Source organism: Adiantum capillus-veneris, chromosome 18, assembly GCF_014529385.1.
Source record: "Adiantum capillus-veneris isolate H3 chromosome 18, ASM1452938v2, whole genome shotgun sequence".
Lineage (NCBI taxonomy): Eukaryota > Viridiplantae > Streptophyta > Polypodiopsida > Polypodiales > Pteridaceae > Adiantum > Adiantum capillus-veneris.
Window position 1 is genome coordinate 142,993,964 of NC_140948.1, and position 12,566 is coordinate 143,006,529.

At 46.3% G+C, this 12,566-nt stretch overlaps 1 protein-coding gene across 1 annotated transcript in view; it reads left to right on the plus strand.

Moving 5' to 3' along the window:
• The first annotated feature begins 461 nt into the window (after positions 1 to 461).
• SCC3 (sister-chromatid cohesion protein 3) overlaps positions 462 to 12,566 on the plus strand; it is an 89,422-nt gene continuing 77,317 nt past the window's right edge. Inside the window, exon 1 of the mRNA XM_086489431.1 lies at positions 462 to 631. Within this exon, the coding sequence (XP_086345557.1) occupies positions 588 to 631 (44 nt within the window). The 5' untranslated portion in view covers positions 462 to 587. The remainder of the gene's footprint in view (positions 632 to 12,566) is intronic.

A 12,566-nucleotide genomic window follows, 5' to 3' on the forward strand; every position in this document is an offset into this window, starting at 1 on the left:
TGGGCATGCTTCACAACAGACTTCAAAGCCACTAAGTCACTAAGTCACTAAGCTCGAAAGAGCTAGACACCCACGTCTATGAGGGCGACCATGACATCAACAAAGGCTCCATCAAAGGACCAGGACTATTCTAGCATGATATGGGAGACGCCCGATACGGCTATTAACAAAGCTCTTCAGCGACCGATACAATACTATCTCCAACAATGCCCGATGCTGGCCATCCTCGAGCATTGATGATGATTTTATGAGTTTGGTCTCATAGGTCATCTACAGAGGCGGACATTAACAAAGCTCTTCAGCGACCGATACACTACTATCTCTAACAACGCCCAATGCTGGCCATCCTCGGGCATTGATGATGATTTTATGAGTTTGGTGTCATAGGTCATTTTGGCCTTTTGAAGACGTTTAATATAATATTTCATTTCATTTCATCTCTCAAATAAGTAATACGGCTGCTTCTTCGACACGATACAAGCAAAGAGCATTTGGCTTCCCGCGTCGAGAACGCCCGCCGTTGTAGCTGGGAGAAGCAGAAGCAGAAGCAGCAGAACGTCGCTGCAGAAGCAAAGTCGAAGGAGAACATGGATACCAAAAAGTACCATCGCAGAGCAGCTCCTACTCACAGGTTCTTTTGCTCACCGGCTTTCCGTTTTTGATTTCATCGTCAACAATTCACTTCCTTTTAACCCCGCGTGTGTATGGCGACGGGATTTTTGGGTCAATATGAGTACACCTCATGGGAGTGTGTGCGAGGTGTGTCTAGTTAACACAGGCACTGCCACATTTCGACAGGAAGAGACTCGTTTAGTTTCTGATCAGCAATCTTTACCTTCTGGATGGAATGAGGTTCCTCAGTAAGGATTTGTAGTTAAGTTTCTGATCTTGCAGCAATCTTTACCTTCTGGAGGGAATTAAGGGGTTTGTGTTCCCATCACTGAGAGAGAGAGAGAGAGAGAGAGAGAGAGAGAGAGAGAGAGAGAGAGAGAGAGAGAGAGAGAGAGAGAGAGAGAGAGAGAGAGAGAGAGAGAGAGAGAGAGAGAGGCTGACTAGCCCAATAACTTCAGATAGCAACCTCCACGAATGATACAAGACAATGGAGGGAGAGCCCCCTAGGCTAGGGTAAGGTCATGGCAAATATCTCTCTCAAATACCATGACCAGAAATTAAAACCCTCATTCTAAAAATAATAAAATGGCCAAAGCAGGCCTTAAATGGTCAAAGTGCCCGTGCAAACCCTAAGCATGCTTGAAATCCATAACCAAGGTCCAATGCAAGTGATGAGAAGCTTGTAAGCAAGAGGAGAAGCATTTGGAAGGTGAACATTATGCTCTTACATTGAAGTCGGGAGAAGGCAGTAGATAGGGCGAGCACACACCGAAGCCGTGTGGGGTAAGATCTGGCAAGAGATCGCTGGCATGGAGGAAAGAAAAAGCAACAGCACCACCACTTTGAGAGAGAATCGCAGTTGAAGGTTCAAGCTGGAAAATAATGCTGCAATCCGCCCGCGTAGTGACAAAAGGAAAAAGAACGCTATTACAAAGTAAAGAAAACGCATTACCATATTATTTGATAAATGCATATGTAGTAGTTTTTTATAAACGATGGGAGGTTGGGAGTTTTAATGCTAAGCTGATGGGGAAATTTTCAAAGCGCTGGTTTAAAAAACATTGGTTACAGGGAGAGGAAGTGATCCAAGGCTGGTGTTGGGACTGAGTGCTACCGAGGGCAATAGCAGATCAGGCAATAAGCGCTTGGAGCTTTATATCATCGTAAAGTGTGCACACACACACACACACAGAGAGAGAGAGAGAGAGAGAGAGAGAGAGAGAGAGAGAGAGAGAGAGAGAGAGAGAGAGAGATGATGATGAAATGATATATTAACGTCTACAAAAGGCCAAAATGACCTATGAGACCGACAAGTTACAAATTGGTGAATCTAATACAAAGTTTGTGCATTGAATGAAAGACTAACATCCTAAACGAAATGTTGTAGTGATAATGAAAGTGGGAGAGACTCTCTAGTCAATACAAAGGTACAACATAATGAGGGATGCAAGATACAACGAGAGAGAACAACGAGCTCTATAACTACAGATGACAAAGAACAGCGAGCTCTATAACTTTGAATGACAAAGAACAACGAGCTCTATAACCACAGATGACAAACTCTGCGAATGATACAAGACAAAGGACAAAGAGCCCTCTAGGGCACATATTGCCAGAGGAGGTTGGGCAAATATCTCTTGTTAAATACCACGACTAGAAAATAAAACCCTCATCCTAAAAATAATAAAATGGCCAAAACCGGCCTATAATGGCAAAGTACCGGTGCCGGTCCTAAGTATGCCTGATGGTGTATGGGAAACCAATTCACAACCAAGGGCCAATGTACTTGTGGAGAGAAGCCTGTAACCAGGAGGAGAAGCATTTTGAAGGTGAACATAATGCTAACAAAGAGAGAGAGTTTCACGTGCACATCTAACCCTATGTGCATGTGGACAAGCTGTTCCTACTTAGGGTTTAGGTAGCCTAGGAAGTGTTTGGCAACCTTGTGAGCCTGTACGCGGGCCGTGCATGTCCAGACACTTAGAGTAGCTGCAGAGCTGCATACCCTTTGATTGCACAACATAGGATCATTAGCATCAGTACCTGGTACCCAGCATGAGCATTGTCCATCGCATAAACCCAGTTTTGCGATTGCATATGAAACACCTCTATCTAATAATAATAAGTGACTTATTAATTTCCAGATTGTGGAGCATCCTCCAGCACTGCTTGACCCAACTTTCTGAACCTGTATAAGGAGGCAGGGGGCGCCTAGTAGAAGCGGAAGAGGTAGAAGGCATAAGGAGGCTCAGCACCCAGCAGTACCTCATGTTCTTCATTGTTTTCTCAAAAGCAAGCCTAGCGTTTTTGCATCAGCAAGATCAGCATTTTCAGCCTGCAAGATCAATGGTTCAGGTCAGCCCTCAGCCTCGACGTACCGCACCCTTTCGGTAGCAGATCCTCGCCGTATTCTTCCTATCACAACAGATCAGCCAACGCTCAGTCTTCAGCCTTAAGGACAGCCAGCGTTTTCTGTTTTCAGCCCTAAGCAGTCAGCATTTTGCAGTTTCTTACTGCACTTGACACCCTCTGTGACAGATCAGCATTAGTCTCGCTGCACGATTGAGATCCATAGGAGTAGACCTAGCGTTTTCAGATTTCAGCCCATTGACAACGTCGTCGTCAAGTACCACAGCATGTAGAAGCATTGTACTAGACTTTGTGCAATCTAAAGCAAATACCTCTCCAGCAATAAAGAGGGGGGCCCTTGGAGGGGGGTTTGGGACCCCATTTGATGTCGTCTCTCTCTCTCTCTCTCTCTCCCCATCCGTGGCTCTGATTGGAAGTGCTGCTATTCTTAGAGTTCCAAATTGTTTCTGTGTCAGCGTAACTCTGCTCATAGAAGATGTTAGTAAAATCTCTCTCTCTCTCTCTCTCTCTCTCTCTCTCTCTCTCTCTCCAACTCCAAAACTCTCTCTCTCTCTCTCTCTCTCTCTCATCATACCATCTCTCTCTCTCTTTACCATGCTTTCGTTTAGGGTTTGCTGCTGTATTTTAGGGTTCGCGACCTGTTTTTAGGGCTCGCGACCTGTATTTTAGGGTTCGCGACTGGTTTTTTTTTTTTTTTTTTTTTGGGTTGTTGGACAGATCTGCGTTTTAGGGTTTGCTGCATTTTCTGCACTTTAGAAACATCAATCCTCTCTTCTCTCTCTCTCTCTCTCTCTCTCTCTCTCATGTCATCCCCAACCTCACCTATGGCAACAAGCAAACTCAAATATATGCTTCACTCCAAACGAATTTCCATCATTGAATTGGAAATGAAAGCATGGAGAAAAGAGATGGAAGATTGGAGGAACGCGAAGACCGTTTTCCTCCGAGAAAATGAAGAAAAGGAGAAGAGGTGGAAGGACGAGAAGGATCATCTTCTCAACAAGATCGCCACGTTGGAGAATAGCATTTTGGACCTCCACAAAGAAGTGTTGGAAACACGGTAAAAAAATGGGCTTGAAGAGGGGGAATTTCAGCCCTCTTTGAGGGAAGAAATTGACAACATCAATGAGGAGAAGAAGTCATGGGCCGCGGTCATATCCGAAACGCAAAAGAAAGTAGAGGAGGCCGAAAAATGGATTGAGGTTGCCAAGAAAGGGAAAGGTAAGGAAGCTCCTTGTACACCCACTCTTATCAACATGACCCTCGAAGAGGAACAAAGAAGGAGGGTGCGGGCTCTACATGTGAGGGTAACCGGCCTCAAGGACATAAACAATGTGGAAAAAGAGGTCACAAGCCTCACATCAATGATGGGGGTGGAGAAGCCTTCACACACAAAGGCATGGAGAGTGGGCAAGAAGAGTGAGGGCCCCGGAGAATCTTCAAAGAAAAGAGCTCTCATACTACGCTTCCCTTCATTGGAAGAGAAGAAGGAATTCTTGAGGAAGAGACCTACTCTCAAGAAGACAGGTATTTTCTTAGGCGATGACCTCACTCTCTCACAACTTGCGCATATGAGAGAAGTAATGCCCGAGATTCAAGCGGCAAGGGAGAAGGGGAAGATGGCCTTTTACAGAGATGGTCGGGTGGTGATTGTAGAGCGGCGCTCTACATGACGGTGCGAGACCTATGGGACCACATTGAGGATGGCGACTTGGAATTGTAATGGGTCTATGAGGTTGGATGTTGGTGCCTTTGAGGACAGTTTCAGAGACAAGGACATTGTTTTCTTTTCAGAGACTCACCAGGCCCCTGGCCAACTGATGCCACATGTGGTGGGATACAAATGGGAGACAGCCCACAGAACAGTCACGAGATCTGAGCATGGGAGTAGAGGTTCAGGAGGAGTAGCGGTGTTGTTTAGGGAGGAGCTACAGCCACTACTACATATTGTACGGAGAGATGATCAGGCTAGATACATGTGGGTGAGGCTGAGAGCTGACACAGGTCGATTTCTATATATTGCTATATGTTACTTCCCCCCCAGTACGTCAGTATATGCTGTATCCAGAGGGCAGTCGCCTTTCTCAATTCTAGATGATGATATATGGGAGTTTTCTAGGGATGGTGATGTCATCCTCCTAGGAGACTTCAATGCTCGAACGGGCAACTGTCAGACAGTCTTCTACGACACCTCAGATGAGATGCTTAGAGAGTTGGATGTGGGTGAGCTGGGGTTTGACAGATGCTCACATGACAGAGAGCAGACTGAGTATGGGAGATACCTCACGGAGATGACGACTACACATGGGCTAGCCATACTTAATGGCTTACAGCGGTTTCCTGGAGCAGCAGGCTTCACATGCTTTCCACACAGACATGGGGCCAGTACAGTGGACTATGTTATGACACAGCCGAGCTTTATTCCTTGTATTCAGGATTTCATGGTGGGAGCCAGACCAGTGGGCGTAGCAGTGGATCATGCTCTCTTGACACTGTCCGTATCTTTTCAGTTTAGTACAGCCCAGAAATCAGGAGGCAGGTCACACACCCGTTATACATTTACACCAGAGACTGACTCGGTTTATACAGAGGCGATCTGGGATCGTCTATGCACAGTTGCTCCAGGCCTCTCAGTAGAGGAGTGCACTACTTTATTGACTGAGACACTACATGATGCAGCATCAGAGGCATACCCACACACTCAACCGGATCGGAGGCGACATTCTGGGAGCATGCCCCAGAATAGTTGGTATGATGAGGAGTGCAGAGAGATGAGAGCCCAGCTTCAGAGGGATCTTCATTTAGGAGTCATCACCTACAGACAGTCGCGGATTGCTTTCCTGCGCCTTGTGCGAAAGAAGAAACGAGCTTACCTGGCCCAGATGGAGCGAGACTTGTATCAGTTGTTCTTGAGTAGAGACTCAGGCGAGGCATGGCGACTCTTCCATGAGCACTCCCCTCCCCCAGTGATTACTTCTCCTGATGTGTGGGGCCAGTATGCGGCATCGTTATATACGGTTCCTGGGCAGGATCCCCTTCCAGATCCTACAGAGCCATGTCCACCTACGAGCACCTTCTTTACCACTGAGATGGTAAAGAGAGCCATTGACAGGATGAGGACCCGGAGGGCTTACGATCATGACGGTCTAGTAGCGGAGCACTTTATACATGCTAGGGATATGCTGATGGAGGTTCTTGCAGTGTTGTTCAATCGTGCCATGTGTGAGGGATTACCTGAGACTTGGAGGTTGTCTACTATTGTGCCTATATTCAAGGCAGGTGATCCTACAGAGCCTGGAAATTACCGCACTATTATGGTTGGACACACACTGGCACGATTGTATGCATCCATTATTGAGCAGCAGTTGAGTAACTGGGCAGAGGGTGAGGGTGTACGGGCAAAGGGACAGGCAGGTTTCAGGAGGGGTTTCTCCACTCTTGACCATATTCTGACACTCAGAGCTATCATTGAGGAGGGCAGGTCACATGGGAGACGGATTTATTGTAGCTTTGTGGATTTCCGCAAAGCATTTGACATGGTACCGAGAGCTCGACTGATGCGCAGACTGCAGGAGATGGGGGTGCCCACAGTGTTGATTTGGGGGATTATGGCTTTATACAGATCAGTGATGGGACATGTACGCACCCCAGAGGGGATATCTGACTTAGTTCACTCCACTATCGGGGTGAAACAGGGTTGCCCATTGTCTCCTACTCTATTTGGTATGTATGTTGATGAGGTGTCTGATTACATTGACAGAGAGGGTGATAGAGGTGCCCAGCTGGCAGGGACGTGGATCCCATTGTTGTTATATGCTGATGATATTGTCTTGATCTCTGACTCACCAGAGGGTATGCAGCGACAGTTGGATGCATTACACAGTTTTGCAGAGGATAGTGGATTGTCTGTAAACCTTGGTAAAACCAAGGTCATGGTGTTTAACACCACACCGCAGTGGATCAGGAGATCGGCACCGACCTTCACGTATGGTCAAGAGATTGTGGAGTATACAGATGCATACACTTACCTTGGGATAGTCTTCACTGGGCCGAGGTTTTCTTTGGGGAGAGCAGCAAAGACTAGACTGACCAGAGCTTATGCGGCCTTGGGAGGCTTGGAGAGGATGTGTTCGCAGGTTCAGTTCCAGGAACCTCGGACAAAGTTATGGCTCTTTGATACTTTAGTAGCCTCAGCTATGATGTATGGGGTACAGGTATGGGGACCTTCTGTAGGCCAGGATGGTTGGAGACGTATGGAGAGGCCCTTGGTATCTATGATCTCCCGATTGATTAGAGCCAAGGCCTCCGTACCTCACGCGATCATTCGAGCAGAGCTAGCTGCCCCCCCCATGGAGATTGAGGCGCTTACCAGATCAGTGTCCTTTGTGCACAGCCTATGGGATACTACTAGAGACAGATATGCTAGATTGGCCCTTGAGTCTTCCAGACAGTTAGCTCTATAGGGGGACACTTCATGCTGGTATGCACAGATGACTTCATGGTTTCAGACGCATGGCTTCACCATGGACAGGTTGCCCCCTTTCCAGTATTCTCTTCAGGCACCCTCGCTGTCTCTTACACGGGTGGAGATCACTAGACTCATTCGTCAGGACCTGATCCAGCTCGACACCAGGAGGACATGGATAGAGCCGCCTCAGGAGTTGAGCACGAAGATGGCTTTCTATAGAGAGCATCTTCTCCACCTCACAGGAGATGGGTTTGTGATTCGACCCAGCTACATGGACACACATATGTCTCATGGTTTGCGTTGTGCCATTGGTCAGATACGCACATCCTCACATCAGCTCGAGATTGAGACCGGTAGATTCAGAGGGATACCAGCAGACAGCAGGATATGCCGATTATGCCAGAGAGAGCCAGAGACAGAGTTGCACTACATATGTCATTGCACAGTGTTCTATGAGATACGGGGGCGTTTCCACTGCTTATTCAGAGAGGGTTTTGGTCCTCTATCTAGGGTCATGAGTTATGAGGATCAGAGATGTCTTGGACTATATCTACTTGAGTTACACAGGTATAGAGACACTTTACTGGGGAGAGCTAGAGAGAGGCAGTCCCAGAGACACATTACAGATTTCTTTTCACTAGATATGGGACAGCCAGAGGAGCAGCCACCACTGCAGAGCTCGTCCCACACTCATTCGACCACTACTGGCACTCTCATCGACCGAGCATTGGAGCTACAGAGATACAGACGACCGCGACTGAGGAGAGGAGCTACACAGCATCGACGGAGACTACAACAGAAGATTCGAGCCATACTCTCTCGACATCCAGAGTGCAGATGAGGATGGATCCTCACCATTTCTTCCATCTTTGTTTCACACACTGTTACATCCAGTTTACCGGGTACCTATTGTATCAGCTGCTACACCCACGTAGTTTTAGATTGTAGTAGTAGTAGTAGTATTTTGTTCCACTTCTAGTTCTTTTGTACCCAGACATGGTATTAGATTCACTATTTTGTAACTGATTGGTCTCATAGGTCATTTTGGCCTTTTGAAGACGTTAATATAACATTTCATTTCATTTCTCTCTCTCTAGCACTCTCTTGCACTCACTCACAGTTTGTATTCCACTCTTTTGTTTTGGTCATTGCACATTCTCTCTCTAAGCAAGGAAGGCTCTCCCTTCTTCTATAGTTAAAGAAACCTTGAGCACCCACTGATTACTCATCCTGAGCTTACACCATCGTTCGCTTCCGCTGCACATTACATTGGTATTAGAGCTCTTTGGCAGTGTTCGGTATCATCACTCAAGGATGTTGTTAGGTGCAGCGGAATGAATGTTGTATTTTCTCAAGATTAGTGATCTTTATTGCTCAAGGTTCCTTTTAGTTCTTAGGGAAAGAGAGAGCTTTCCGTCTTATGGAGAATGCTATGATCACGAACAAAGTGAGTGGATATTGTGCGTGCAAGTGAATGAGTCTGAGAGAAGGAGAGAGAAGAGATACGACACCCGAGAGGTTGTAAAACCCTCCTCCGAGGCCCCACTCTCGTCGGCGAGAGTGGTCTACTTTGATTGCACAAAGGTGTACAATGCGTATGCAATGGACTGATGCAATGGGACTATGCCGATGACGACGATGGTGACGACGACGACGACGACGACGATGGCTGAAATCTGAGATCTTCTAATCGCTGAATTTCGGGACTGTTTCGGTGGCTGAAAATGACTTTTGGCTGCGTTTTCTTGGCTGAAAAATGAGGTTTCTTAGGGCTGAAAACTGATGGTCTTTACGGCCTGAATCTGCTACACTTTAGGTGAATAATGCCGGTCTTAATTTGCTGCTGAAATCCAAAAACGCCAGGGGCTGAAATTGGTCCTTCTGTCGCCGGGGTTCTGCAAATGCAAAAACGCTAGGCTGATCTGTTGTGTCGTGATGACGCCGGGGCTGATCTGTTGTGCACAAATCGCCAAGGCTGATCTGATGCAAAAACGCTAGGTCTTCTGTGAGAAAACGCCAGAGTAGTCGTGGGGGCTGGTCTTGCTGAGAAGTTGCCTGTTGAGCAAGGTGCTCCTGCTGCCTCTTCTGCCAGAAAGTGCTAACTTGGGTTTGCTTATATATTAACTTAGCAAAATTGCCCTACCTACTTTTGTTGGAAAGTCACTTAAAAATAATAAGTGAAAATCCCAATAAATAGGAAAATAGGCTAAATGCATTGGAAAATTCCACTATTGATGCTAATGGATTCTGATGGGAATTCCGATGATCATGCTGTGTGCAACCGGAGGATATGCATCTATGCTAAGTGATTGGGCATGCACGGTCTACGAATAGACTCACAAAAGTGCCAGATCACTGCTAATCTAACTTGACTGAACTTGACTGAACCCTGCTGTGATGTAGCTTGTCCACGGACACATAGGGTTGGGATGTGTCACGTGACATCCCCTTCTTTTCAAAGTGAGGTACTGGTACCGAACTGTATGGCGTCGAAGGAGATCGCCAACAGCATCCAGAATCCTGGAAGGGACTCTTTGTCGGCCCACTCTGATGTGTGGGTCGTGCGGTACTTGAACTTCATAAAGGTCTGCAACGCTTGCTTCTTTGGGCCGCGCCGAAAGCGACACAAAGTCTTCTGAATCTCCTTTCTTGCTTTAACTTCGTCTAGAGTCCTGCTTCTTCCGTCTTCAAGAATCTCCATGGTTGAAAATTCCTGAAACAATCTCCAACACAAAACCATGAACATACCCATTCTATGTAAAGTGAAGGAAAAAAATCTGGTCTTCTCTAAAGACTATGCATGCAATGTAGATGAACAAATAGATGGAGTGACAACCCGTTCGTCAAACACATGCAAACAATGAGATCGAATCTTTTCTGTTTGATCGAAATCAATCAACTGTGGCAAATCACAATGGAAATGCCCATGCTTGGTGCTCATATAATCATGTGCTCTTTCGGAAAATGTATCATGCCAAGGAAGAAACATGGAATGCGACTTCCTTACATGCAAACTTTTCAACTTTTCATGAACAATCCGCATACATTCGTGCTCATCCATGAGAGAAACGTGCTCAACATACAATGTCATGCCTAGGAAAAGGGATCACATAACGATGCTGACTAAAATACAGGAAACCTTCACGAATGAAACACTCGAACAATGCGTGCGTATCAATCATGCGAACACATAATACTTCCTGTGAGGGTTCTTTGGACCAAGGCTCGAGAGCCAAGATCGATCCTTCGTGATTGATCGAATCTGCAACGAGGTTAGTTTCGCTAGAAAAAGCATCCACTAACACATCATCCTTGTGAACAATCACATCATCTTCATGCAACTCATCATGCTTGTGAGAAATCACATCTTGATCATGCAAATCATCATGCTTTTGAGAAATCACATCTTGATCATGCAAATCATCATGCTTGTCATTGTCATCCAAATCATTATGCAAATCATTGGCATCCAAATCATCATGCTTATCATTGTCAATCAAATCATCATGCAAATCATTATCAATCAAATCATCATCATGCTTCACACAATCATGCAAATCCTGTGTGTCATGCTGTGGAGAAGTAGATACTGAGAGAGTCTCCTCTTCTTGATCTTGTGCGAACTGTGCCTGCACAATAGAAAAGAGTCGCAAGAACTCTTTCATGTGTTGGTCGCTCTTTTCTTTTTGTGCTTTGATCTTGCGATCAAAGTCTGCTTGTCTTGCTTTGCTCTCGCGCGCTATGGCTGCCATTCTTTCTTGGTACTTACGCTCGATGGCTGCCATGTCTTCTTCGTAGGCTTTTCTATCTGCTTCTCTTTCTTGTTCCAACTCCTCCCTAGGAGTTAGTGCTATTTTTGTCGTAGATGGTGAAGGGGGAGGGTCGGAAAAACCTCCTGGTGTGGAAAATTCTTCTTCGCCTCTCTCATGCTCATCACTTCCAAGCGAAGTATTTAACCCACTTCGAGTGATGATCATTCTGCAATCGTGGGTTCTTGGGTTCTAAAGTTCACGAGGAACTTGGGTTCTTGGGGGGTCTTGGGTTCTTAAGTTCACGAGGAACTTGGGTTCTTGAGGTTCTTGAGGTCCTTGATTCGTGAGAATCTAGGGTTCTTGAGGTTCTTGAGTTCTTGGGGTCCTTGATTCGTGAGAATCTAGGGTTCTTGAGGTTTTCTTTCGCTTGCAAATCACGTTGGAGAAGGATCTTCTCTTCACCCGAGTTCTACTCCTTTCTGCGGGCGCACCCCTTGGCGGCCTTGCGCTCACACCAAGGTTGCTTTTTCCCACCTCACGTCGATTGGCCGGCTGCTAAGTGCACGGTCCGCTCTCAATGAGTGAAAAGAGACACAAGGGGAGGCTGAACAAGCCCTTCTTTCTTGGGATTCCTGTCACTCTTCAACAAAACACGATTAGGAATCGCCACGCCCAAGTAAACTTGGGTTCGTGCGATCACAACAAGCAAAAAAAATTTCTTGTGGTTCTTTCCTTGAGTAATGCAGAACACTTCCAAAGCTCTGATACCAATGTTAGGTGCAGCGGAATGAATGTTGTATTTTCTCAAGATTAGTGATCTTTATTGCTCAAGGTTCCTTTTAGTTATTAGGGAAAGAGAGAGCTTTCCGTCTTATGGAGAATGCTATGATCACGAACAAAGTGAGTGGATATTGTGCGTGCAAGTGAATGAGTCTGAGAGAAGGAGAGAGAAGAGATACGACACCCGAGAGGTTGTAAAACCCTCCTCCGAAGGCCCCACTCTCGTCGGCGAGAGTGGTCTACTTTGATTGCACAAAGGTGTACAATGCGTATGCAATGGACTGATGCAATGGGACTATGCCGATGACGACGATGGTGACGACGACGACGACGACGATGGCTGAAATCTGAGATCTTCTAATCGCTGAATTTCGGGACTGTTTCGGTGGCTGAAAATGACTTTTTTGGCTGCGTTTTCTTGGCTGAAAAATGAGGTTTCTTAGGGCTGAAAACTGATGGTCTTTACGGCTTGAATCTGCTACACTTTAGGTGAATAATGCCGGTCTTAATTTGCTGCTGAAATCCAAAAACGCCAGGGGCTGAAATTGGTCCTTCTGTCGCCGGGGTTCTGCAAATGCAAAAAC